The 10840-nt window shown below is 42.3% G+C and overlaps 2 protein-coding genes across 2 annotated transcripts; one reads left to right on the top strand and one right to left on the bottom strand.

Annotated features, from left to right (window-relative positions):
• Window positions 1-780: 780 nt before the first annotated feature.
• LOC115386893 (trypsin-like) lies at window positions 781-3599 on the bottom strand (the record flags this gene model as incomplete). The annotated part of the gene is made up of 5 exons (XM_030089349.1): window positions 781-1086; window positions 1321-1460; window positions 1540-1811; window positions 1897-2059; window positions 3575-3599. Coding segments are annotated over 5 exons (906 nt in total), but the record flags the coding sequence as incomplete, so codon positions are not given.
• Window positions 3600-6666: 3067 nt separating this feature from the next.
• On the top strand, window positions 6667-10308 carry jmjd8 (jumonji domain containing 8). Its single transcript, XM_030089022.1, has 9 exons — window positions 6667-6832; window positions 7926-8021; window positions 8161-8209; window positions 8282-8378; window positions 8501-8569; window positions 8797-8916; window positions 9101-9168; window positions 9372-9506; window positions 9588-10308. The coding sequence occupies exons 1-9, from the start codon at window positions 6762-6764 to the stop codon at window positions 9666-9668; spliced, it is 786 nt and encodes a 261-aa protein (XP_029944882.1). The 5' UTR covers window positions 6667-6761; the 3' UTR covers window positions 9669-10308.
• The last annotated feature ends 532 nt before the right edge of the window (window positions 10309-10840 follow it).

The raw sequence follows: 10840 nt of genomic DNA, 5'->3' as shown, positions 1-10840 counted from the left end.
AGCAGGTTTTTTTGGCTTGGAGCTACATTTGCTTGGAAAGACAGAGAGACCAACGCATTTTGACCACATGGAAATTTAAAGAGTCTGGCGCAACTGCAAACTTACCAAGACATGGATGTCCACCAAAACTGTCTGGCTGGGCGAGAAGAGCACCGATCAGAGAAGCAGCTGAGAGGTTTGGTCTGTGGGAAGAAGCCGCAGGGCCCGGAGGATACTTTTGTACACCACACCTTAAATTTTTTTAATTGTTAAAATAAATTGAAAAACATGTACTGTAGAATTTTCTTTGTTTTCAAAATTACATGGCATGATATGCTGGTTCATCACATAAAATCCCACAAATAAATTTTACATTTGTGTTTATAATGTGAGAAAATGTGGAAAAGTTGGAGTGGTGTGAATACCTCTGGAAGCTGTTCCTTCTGCTGATGGGGCATGAATATGTGACGGTTTCAAAGTTCATTTCAACAAAACTACTGTTGCAGCAAATTCTCTTTATATCCATTTGTTTGATAAGCCAAGTTTAAAACCAAGCTTCTTGATTCAGAGTGACTTACAGTGAACTGCTTGGAACAAAAATGATTAAATAAACATGATGATTTTGTTGAGAAAATTCCGTCGTGCCAAATAGCAAAATTAGGAGAAAACAAGATCAAAATATTGCAAATATTCCCTTCTAGTAGTAAAAAAAAAAAAAAAAAAAATCTTAGTTTTTCGATAGAATGTGATTTATTCATAAATGCAGAGTTAATTCAGATTATAACCATGAGATTGACTCCATCATGGTTCCTGAAGGAAGACGAGCAGAGGAAGACTCAGGGCGAGGAAGAGGGGCACGCCAGTGATGGAGGAAGAGGAGGAGGAGCTGGCGAAGCAGGGGGAGGAGGCGGGCCTCATCACGATCCTGATGGGGATGAAGCCCGGCTGGTTGGTGGGGATGGTGCTCTTGATCCAGGACTCGTACTCCGACACTCGGGCGTAGACTCCGGGGAACCGGGCTTCGGCGCAGCCTTTGCCGAAGCTCACAACGCCACACTCGATCCACTGAGACCCGTTTTTGACCACCAGCGGGCCGCCCGAGTCACCCTGAACGCAACACACACACAAACTGGTTTGACTTTGAGGAGCCCACATGATGAAAGAGGCAAGAAAAGGCAGGAAGAGTTGTGGAATTCCCACAAAACACCAGCAGGTGGAGCAAGTGAGCATGTTTGTAAGTTTAACACAGTCTGTGTTAGTCCACTAACACAGTGTTAGTCCACTGTATGAACACCAGTGAGGGCTGAGAGGTGTGTGTACTTTTGATGGATACAGACTCACCTGACAGGAATCCTTTCCTCCCTCATACAGTCCTGCACAGATCATGTTGCTTGTGATGAGGCCGTAGGCGTCGTCACAGTCTGCGTTGGACACGATGGGAACGTCGACCTCCTGCAGCGTCCCAGGAGACTCCAGAGGCTCTGAGACGGAAAAACACACAGTGACATGGTTAATCCGCAACATGCACTGAGCAAAGAGATGCCCCATGTTAATGCTCACTTCCCACATCCATGGTTCCCCAGCCGGTGACCCAGGCGATGACCCCGGCCCCGAACTCGCTGCCGGCGCCCGCCAGGCACACGGGCCTGATGTAGTCGGTGAAGGTGACGGCGCTGGAGAGCTGCACCAGCGCGATGTCGTTGTCGTTTGTCTCGTGGTTGTAGCTGGGATGGGTGACGATCCGCGACACGTTGCGCGACACCTCGTTGGCGTTGTCGAGTTCCTGCGTCTCGCGGCCGAGGTAAATTCTCACGTCTGCTTGGGTGATGACCCTGGAAGAGGAGGCGGTTATAAGCAATGCCTGGTTGTGGCTGAAGCTCAGGTGTTCGGGCAGGGGATGGGCAGGTGGGAGCTCACCTGGGGAAACAGTGGGCGGCGCTCAACACCCACTGGTTGTTGATCAGGGAGCCTCCACAGTAAAAATGGCTTTTGAAGTGTAGACTGGCCTGCCACGGCCACGCCCCCGGGGCAGCGTCCTCGCCCCCCACGATTTTGGTGTTGAGCGGTGCCTGGCCACACACTGGAGGATCAGAGTGTGTGTCTCATTAGGCATGTTTACACGGGCCAAAGAATTTTCTGGTGCTGATCTCAGCAGCAGCGAACTCATCCAGTGAACACTGGAGTCGTACGTGCAACAATGTCAGGAGGACAAACATCACCCACAGAATTCAGAGATTATTAGCGATGTAGCTTCTTTACCTGGTTTTTAAAATAAGGCAGATAATCATGCAACTCGTGTATGAAAGTAGAATAGAAAACTCCTTATTCCTCTCAATCATCCTCAAAAATGTTAGCGTGAGTAAAGAGCTGAATGGGATTAATAGAATTTAGAAGGGTACCCATCGAGTCTTGGGGCTTTATCATTGGGTCTAAAAGGCAGTTGGTTTATTTTGGAGAAAACTCGACTAAAGGTCTCATTGTCAACCAGAAAAATACTGTCCAATGTTTTCTGCATGGTGCTTCTAGGTTTGTTTCAACATGTTTTTTATTTTGGATCTTGCAAATCACGACTAAGCTTTAATTTGACATTCAAATTTTTTGAGGACTTTTGCATGCATGTAAGGGTGACTTCCTGACACCAAGGCTGTCAAGGTCTGGTGCATCCTGTCTCTGCATGTGTGTTTTAGCCCCCTCTGTTGACTGTGTTTAGTTTTGCACCCTGCCTCCGTCCATGTCCCTCCATGGCTCCCAGTGTCGTTACACTGATGTCCTTCACCTGTCGTCCTCTGCCTCGCCTCGTGTTCCTGCCCTGTTATCCAGTCATGTTCGCGTCTCCTCCCTCTTTGGTGTGTCTGGGTTGGTTCGTCTGTTCGGTTTTAGTGAGTTCTGCTGCCTGTTTACTGGGAGTTCAGCTCCTTCTGTTCCCGCCTTCCTGGACCGTGAACTCTGCTTTGGACTCTGAGCACTGTGTTTTGGACTGCCCTGTCTGGACTCGTGAGGGTTGTAGTTTGGGCAGGTTAAGGCTTCAAATCCTTCTTCCTCACCTCAGCTTGATACAAGGATCCATCGTTGGAACTCACGTTTAAATCAAGACTGCAACGAGCCCAGCACTAAAATGACTGACTGTAGTTCTTGGAAATTAGTGAGCCCCCAACGGAGTCCCCAACTATCGCTGTCGATCTGGACAACGAAGGACGAGGACGCAGCTGGTACCAGAACCTTGGTCCATTTCGTCCCTCCCACCCCTTTACTTCACCTCTATTGAACGGACTCAGCCGATTCAAAGGACCGTTTTAGAAATGGAGTCCAGTAAATCTGACCTTCGGGCGACCGGTTGGTGCAGCTGGTTCTTAAAGCTCCATTACTGTGATGGATATCGTTTATACCCACAGAGATGAAGGCAAATCTGCCTTTTCTCTCGTGCTGTGAGCGGTGGATGATTTCTCCAGCAGTTTAACCACCAGATATGGATCGATTGTTGTTTTTATAGCTCCCCTTTTGTGTGTTTGATGAAGAGCAGATGGCTCGCTCGAAAGGCCATGTTGACAAAAGAAAAATGACCCGATTGACCAACAGCGGCAGGGAGAGAACTCACCATCGATCTGTGCGTTGATTCCTGTGGGAGAGACAAAGCAGGACGTGAGAGCCGTGTTTATTTAATATTAGCTGTACTTAGTGGAATACTTTAGATTTAATAAGTGGATTATGTTGAGGAAACAGCAGCTAAGTACAAGTTGCACGAGTCTGTTAGATTTCATGTTGCTATTGAGTTATTGATTTCATGTTTATCAGGGTAATGTGAGTATTTGTAGCACATAAACACCGTTGAAGTTCTCATTTGTTTCTGTGAGTTGGAATCGGTACCAAACAGAGGACTGGAGGGTTTGAGGATCATTTCTCCTCATTCAGTTTTAACTAAAGTGAGAGTTGCATGAGATATTTCCAGAGGCTCTTTGTGCACCGGATGCTCTTTTAAAATCTGGTCCTTCAGCATTTCAGCACCTCTGACATGTTCTTGTCCTCATCAACCTCTCTGCCCCAACTTTAATTTTTTTTTGTTTTGCTTCATGTTTTGGCTGTTTTGCTCCCTCGCTCACACACATTCTGTTTATGAAACGCACATAGCTCGGGAGCCAAATTCCTCTCATACCGCCCTCTTTTATCCTCCTGTTATCTGTGGAAAAGCTGTGAAATCAATCGATATACAATGTTAATTTGATTAAACTTCATATTTGTGGCTGGTGTTTCTTGTTTATAATTGACTGAAATGAGTTTTTCTTTAAATTTCACCCAACTGATCATTAACTTGAAGAACAAAAACTTTTTTTATTTGGTGTTTCAGAGGATTTTGTGTGAGAGAAACAACTTTTAACATAAAAAATGTCCAAAAACTTGCAACAGATGTGACTGAAGGACAACAGAAGTTGTTTATAGTCTGTGTATTCACATGTAGTCTGAAACTAATCGTTAGCATTTGGTCAGTTTAATTAAAATTGTTCTGGCTGCAGTAGACATGCATGTCTTTGAGCTTTAAATGGAGCTGAATAAACAGATTTTATACACTTTTGAAGGTCTTTGAAGTCTGAATGCAGCTGTCGGATAAAAAAAAAGCAGTGAAATAAGGTGAAGCACCGACATAAAGCAGAATTTCGAAAGTAAACAGTGATAAAGAAACCTGAGAGTCACCGCACGCTGCTGTTAATCATGTCCTGGTTCAATTCAGCTCCTTTTATTAAATTAAACCTCAATCATTTATGACACAGTGACTTCACAGCAGGATACCTTCAATGAAAATAAAGTTTTTTATCTCATCAGGATAAAAAAAGTCTCCAGCAGGTTCAGTTCTCATGACATTTGATTTTAATTATAACAACAGAATTAAATTGAGAAAGATCAGATGGTGAGTGTCTCCTCCTGTTTTTAACATTCACATGCTCACAGCTGTTCTACAGATATGAGGAGCAGAATCTGAACTGAACTGTGCAGCTGGTTGGGGTCACACACTTTTCACTACATTCAGGATTTGTATCAATTCAAATCATACTATTAACTTTTAATAAGAGTGAAAATTACATACTTGAATGAACACTCAAAGTACAAGTATGCAAAAATTACTACTTTATTACAGTTATCTGTGTAATTTGATACCACCTTCATTGAAACTGGTGAGTGTAGATTACACCACATAAATTGTAACTATCAGTGAGATTACATTATCAACAAACTGCTTCTCAATTCCAAAAATATGTGTTTTCAGGATGAGAGTGTGACACCGACCTGTGAGAGTGAGGACCATCAGCAGCACCTCTGCCTTCATAGTGCAATTCTTCCAGCTGCGTGAGCAGTTCTGTGCATGTTTACCTGTTTACCTGTGAGGACAACACACCTGCAGGAAGACCCACCCACTCCTGGGCTGCTCCGAGTGGCAGCCGTCACATTTCTGGTTATGTCTTCAAAAACTAGTGACGTCCCTTTATGTTATCTGAAGTTAGTAGAAGGAAGATGCTCAAAAATCTGGATGTTAGTAGAGAAAGATGCTCTATAATCTGGATGTTAGTGGGAGGAAGATGCTCTGATAGGATTTATTGCCCAGCATCTAATTTCACTGTCACCAGAGATTTAATATGAAGCTTCTCAATTAAAGAGGGAAAGACAAGAGAGGAAAACAAACAAACCACTTTTTTATTCACTTTTCAGACATCTTTAATATTAAGATTTTATTTTTGTTTCTTCAAAAGTGTTTCTAAAGTTTTTTTTATTTCATACCATTAAATTGTTTGCTTGTTTAAATTTTTCTAAAAATGGTTGTTTTCTTTTTGTATTGGTTTATTGTTACTTTATTTATTGAAACCTTTTTTATTTCTAAAATTTAATAGATTTGTTTGATTTTTTAAACATTTAAAAAGATATTATAATTAAGTTTTTCATATCAATTTACTATTTTTCAATTTTTAATAATTGTATTTATTTTTCACTTATAAACTTTTTTTGTTGAGTGGCTTTTATGATACTCTTATGTTGCCTAGTAATTGATTACAAATACTTATGAGCACTTTTGAAATGAAGTGAATTTTCTTCAGCTGTAAATTGTAAATTCGCAAGTAATAAATTACTTGGTGAATTAACTCCTGTCTGTCTGATCAATTGGAAGCCCTACTTTTTTAAGCGGAGATTTTTTAATAAAGTATCAAAAAGTACATAAATACTTGATAAATTAATGCATTAGTTACTCAGTAACTACTTTCACATATGACTTCTTTAATAGGTAGCTATTACAATACATGTTGCTGTGAATAAAGAGTAATCATATGGTACATTAAGTGGCATTACTAATTATTACTTTGAAAAGACTTATTTTAGCAACTACTTTTAATAAAAGGAACTACACTATTTAGTAAATTAAAGGTATGTGTCACTTATGAATAATTGATACATTTAAAAAAAAGTGAATCCCCCAGTGACTGCAAATATGAAGTAAGTAAATATCCAGTAGGTGATCTTGTGTTGATTAGTAATAGATCTCAGTCATAACTAACTTATGGAGTCAGGGTTAGGCTTAGTTACTGTAAATAACAATTAGGTATCATTTACCTGTTAAATAAATAAAGTTCCGACGCGCCGTGAACGCAACAGCGGTCACATTAATGTGGTGGATTTTGATTGGTCCTCTTCCCGGAAGCGGCAGATGCGGCTGGAGCTCAGTGATAATGTGAGGAATTCAGACTCAAGAGAGTTACATTTTCTTTTTAATGAGCTGAATATCAGTGGAGGGGGGTATTTTAATGGAAAGTATCCGGCAGTTTGTGCTGGTTTGTCTCCTCGGCGGACTGACAGCGGAGGACGGAGGAGGATGGTGAGTTTATGGACCTCGTTCATCATGGAATCCAAACATCTGTCACGTTGGTGTAAAGCTCCGTTTTGTGCTTTTTGTCCTGTCAACCTCATGTTTGCCAACTTTTACCAGCTGCCAGTACATAATCCTCTAATCAACCTCTTACAAAAAAAAAAAAAAACCGTTAGTGTAGCACGTTTCAATGAATATCTTGTTCAACACATTGACAGTTTCCAAAGAGGTGTTTCGGTGTAACTGGGTTCCCTGTTAACTGGTGACTGACTTCCCCTAGCGGTCCTTGTGGCTGCTGGTAACGGATTATGTTTTAATAAGTCTCACTCAACAATTCGAAACTTTATTGTGAATACTTTGAAATGGCGCTCGGCAGCGCCGCTAGTAATTTCTGTCGGCTTTTTAACATCCGTTGTTACCAGCGGCAACGATGGACGCTGCAGGAAATCAGTCAGTAATTAACATGGGGACCAGTTTATCCGAAACACCATGTCTCTCAGTTTCCTGTACCTTCACACTGGATGCCAAGCAGCACAAATAAGCACAGATTAAAAAAAAAGAGAGAAAGAAACACGTATAAATGTGATTTATTTGCACATAAGCCTGGCTGTCGAATTGAAGACTTACAGTTTGCTCAGGTGTTTGCGTTTCCCAGGCGAATTGAACCGAAATGCATTGTGGGAGTCCAGACTCTATCAATGTGTAGTGTTATTCTTTTTTCAAATAACATCAATAAAAAAGAAAAGAAAGAAAGAATGAAAGTAAATCAACTCTATGCAGTTTGACTTTAATGTGTAATCTCATTTAATCAAAAATTTACATTTTTACTGTAGTAAGTTACAGTGTATGCCACCAGAAAATTTATGTTAGAAATTGTGAATTCTGGCATGTTTCTCAGTCTTTTTTTTTTTTTTTTTAACTGATATAGTTCTTTAGACATGTCTGCCTCATGTGACCCTAACAGGAGTGTGTTGCCCTCCACAACAGGCCACAAAATGAACTGATCCACCAATCTTCTCTACCACTTTATCCAGTCCATTAATCTCTCTCTGAGATCCAAATCTTTCTGTTCTCACCTTTAAAAAGCCTCTCCTGTGTTCAGGTTCCAGCCATCAGACTTCAGCTTGCAGGATGAAGGTCCGTGTAACATCGACGTGTTGGACGCCTCCTCGCTCTCACACCAACAATTCTTAGAAAGGTACGTCAGTGCAACGATAACATTTCTGTGACTGAACTGAATTAACATGCAAGGCAAATAAAAGACTGAAATCTACATTTTGAATCTTCAGATATCCTCTTTGTGAAAAAATGTAGTTTTTTGTTCTTTATGTTTGTAGATATGCATACAGCAGACCGGTCATCCTCCGAGGACTCACTGATAACACGGTACGCTCCCTCGGCTCAGACCTGGTCCAGATGTTCATCCAGAGGTTTTTAACTGTGACTTCTTTCTCGCAGAGGTTCAGGCTGCTCTGCTCCAGGTCCAGCCTCCTGGAATCATTCGGCTCCCGGACCGTCCGACTGAGCACGGCCAACACCTTCTCCTACAGGAAAGGTTGGTACATTCGACCCGCTCACTCTCCAACACACGCACAAACACACACACACACACACACACACACACGCACACGCTCTTCCTGTCTGTCAGTAAGACTCTCTGTGATTGGTCGCTTCCAGTTGACGTCCCCTTCAGCCAGTACGTGGACATCTTCCTGAAGCCGCAGTCCGAGGACACTCTCGGCAGCGGTGAGTTCCAACCACTTCTCAGCTCACATCAGATGTTTGTTGAGCCTCTAGAGGGCGCTGTTATCACTTCATCCTCTGATTAATGTTGCTGTTGACTTCATTACTGATGGTTAAAACGAGGTATGAGACACGTTGCTCGTACATTGTTGTTATTATTGCTGCAATGTTCTCCCTGTCTGACGCTCTCGTCTCTGTCGGATCTTCATCCTCCTCCTCTTCCTCTCCAGACACGCTGTATTTCTTCGGCGATAACAACTTCACAGAGTGGAGCAGTTTGTTCGAGCAGTACGAGTCTCCGCCGTACGTCCTGCCGCACACCAGCGGAGCGTTCAGCTTCGGGGTCGCAGGTCAGACACTCGCACGTCCTCCAGAAAGTCGGGAACTGGGGCGAGTTACCAGTTATTTACATCCCAGTTCCCTGTTAGTAGCATTATCAATCAACATATCAACATTTATTAGGTAGAATCTGAAGCCAATAACTTCCTTTTAAAACATTTTTCCCACCTGGCCGCTGGGTTTCTGTGTCGTCAGGCGCTGGAACCGGGGTCCCGTTCCACTGGCACGGTCCCGGTTACTCGGAGGTCATCTACGGCCGGAAGGTGAGATCCCCGAGGCGCTTCTGGTCCCGTTTACACCACGATGCTTTCAAGTGAGAAAGTGAAAACTTTCGCTGCGTTTTCGGGTGTCTGTTTCCATGACAACCGTGCTCGGAGCCACTGAAAACACCTACTTATCAAAAACACTCTGTGGAAACGGCGGGATATGCAGCTTCTCTGAAACCCTCTTCATGTTCTTCGTGCAGCGCTGGTTCCTCTACCCCCCTGACCAGGAGCCTCACTTCCACCCGAACCGGACCACCCTGTCCTGGCTGAGGGAGACGTACCCCCACCTGCCGGAGGCCGAGGCCCCGCTGGAGTGCACCATCCGACCCGGAGAGGTACCACACCCGAACGGCCTCAGCCAACACACACATTCCGCCTCAGTCCTCGGGGATTTTCAGTCCGTCTTCCTCCTTCAGGTGCTGTATTTTCCCGACCGCTGGTGGCACGCCACGCTCAACCTGGACACCAGCGTCTTCATCTCCACCTTCCTGGGCTGAGCTCAGATGTACTCTGAACCTCTCTGCAGGAACAATGAGTTTTAATTCATTTAAACTACTTCCAGGGACCAACAAGCATCACCGACCTGTTGCTTTAATGGAACTCAGCATTTATCGTCATTGAGAAGAAATCAGGGAAAATGTCTACTGACTGTTTAACTTGAAGTGTTAGAATTGTAAATGACAGGAAATATGAAGCTGCTGTGTGAAAATGTGTGTGCATGGATGAATAAAACAAAGTGAAGTCGGTATGATAAAGATCGCATGAAGGAAATCTCATTTATTTTTAATTAAAGATGCAGTTGGGTTTTTAATTTCACATCCCAAAAAGAAGAAAAACAAAAGTTCTGATGTTTCAAGGCTCAGCTGTTTACAGGAGACTTGATCTTCCTCTGCAGGCAAACGAAAACAGTTAGAGTAACTGGTAACTGGGAAAACTGCATTGGAATGACTGGATAGAGAGCAAGTCTTTGAGAAATGTTAAAGAAATTGTTTGACTTGCTAATAAAAGAGGGACGTTTATGCAGTTTGAGCAATTGCACCGTCTTAACTCTTTTTAGATGTATTATTGCTGATATTGTTTCATCAAATTGATAAAATGGGGGTCTGGTGGATGCATCAAAACTTAACTGATGAAAAATGGAGCAAAAACGTTTAAAAAACTAAAAACAGTCTGAAAAAAAAACCCCAAAGTTCAAAGAAAAAAAAATCTGCAAAAAACAGAATAACGTTAATCCAAAGTGAGACTAAAACTGTAATGAAATACGTCTAAAGGCTTTATTCAAGGCTCGGTGTATTGATGCACCTCTTTGAAACATATTTTAAATATGTTTTTTTGTTTCTGTTTTTTTTCAATAAATGAAAAAAAAAACCCAAATTGCTGCAGTTATTGATTTTAAGAAAGAAAAATAGATAATGATAATAGTAATAAATGAGATAGTATGCTATTTGATAAATTTATAAATTATAGTTGGGTGTAGTTTTCAATAAACGTGCTTAAATTTTCGCTACGCATGACGTCACCAACTTCTCGCGCTCTGCGTGACAATTAAGCGTCTTGTCTTTCACGTGTTTTTACTTTGTCAGCCGCTTAAAATAATTAAAACACCCATTAAAAAAACGTATTTTTTGGTTAGAAAATGACTTTAAGCACACTCATAGCGTAGGCTGAC

Source organism: Salarias fasciatus, chromosome 4 (genome assembly GCF_902148845.1).
Source record: "Salarias fasciatus chromosome 4, fSalaFa1.1, whole genome shotgun sequence".
Taxonomy (NCBI): domain Eukaryota; kingdom Metazoa; phylum Chordata; class Actinopteri; order Blenniiformes; family Blenniidae; genus Salarias; species Salarias fasciatus.
This window is presented reverse-complemented; position numbering and strand designations above follow the sequence as displayed.

Excerpts from the sequence above, each read along its gene's own strand:
- jmjd8 (XM_030089022.1), top strand. The coding sequence starts at position 6,762 with ATGGAAAGTATCCGGCAGTTTGTGCTGGTTTGTCTCCTCGGCGGACTG. Across the intron at positions 8,210-8,281 it reads GAGGACTCACTGATAACACG|AGGTTCAGGCTGCTCTGCTC; the intron begins GTACGCTCCCTC and ends TCTTTCTCGCAG. Across the intron at positions 9,507-9,587 it reads GCACCATCCGACCCGGAGAG|GTGCTGTATTTTCCCGACCG; the intron begins GTACCACACCCG and ends TTCCTCCTTCAG.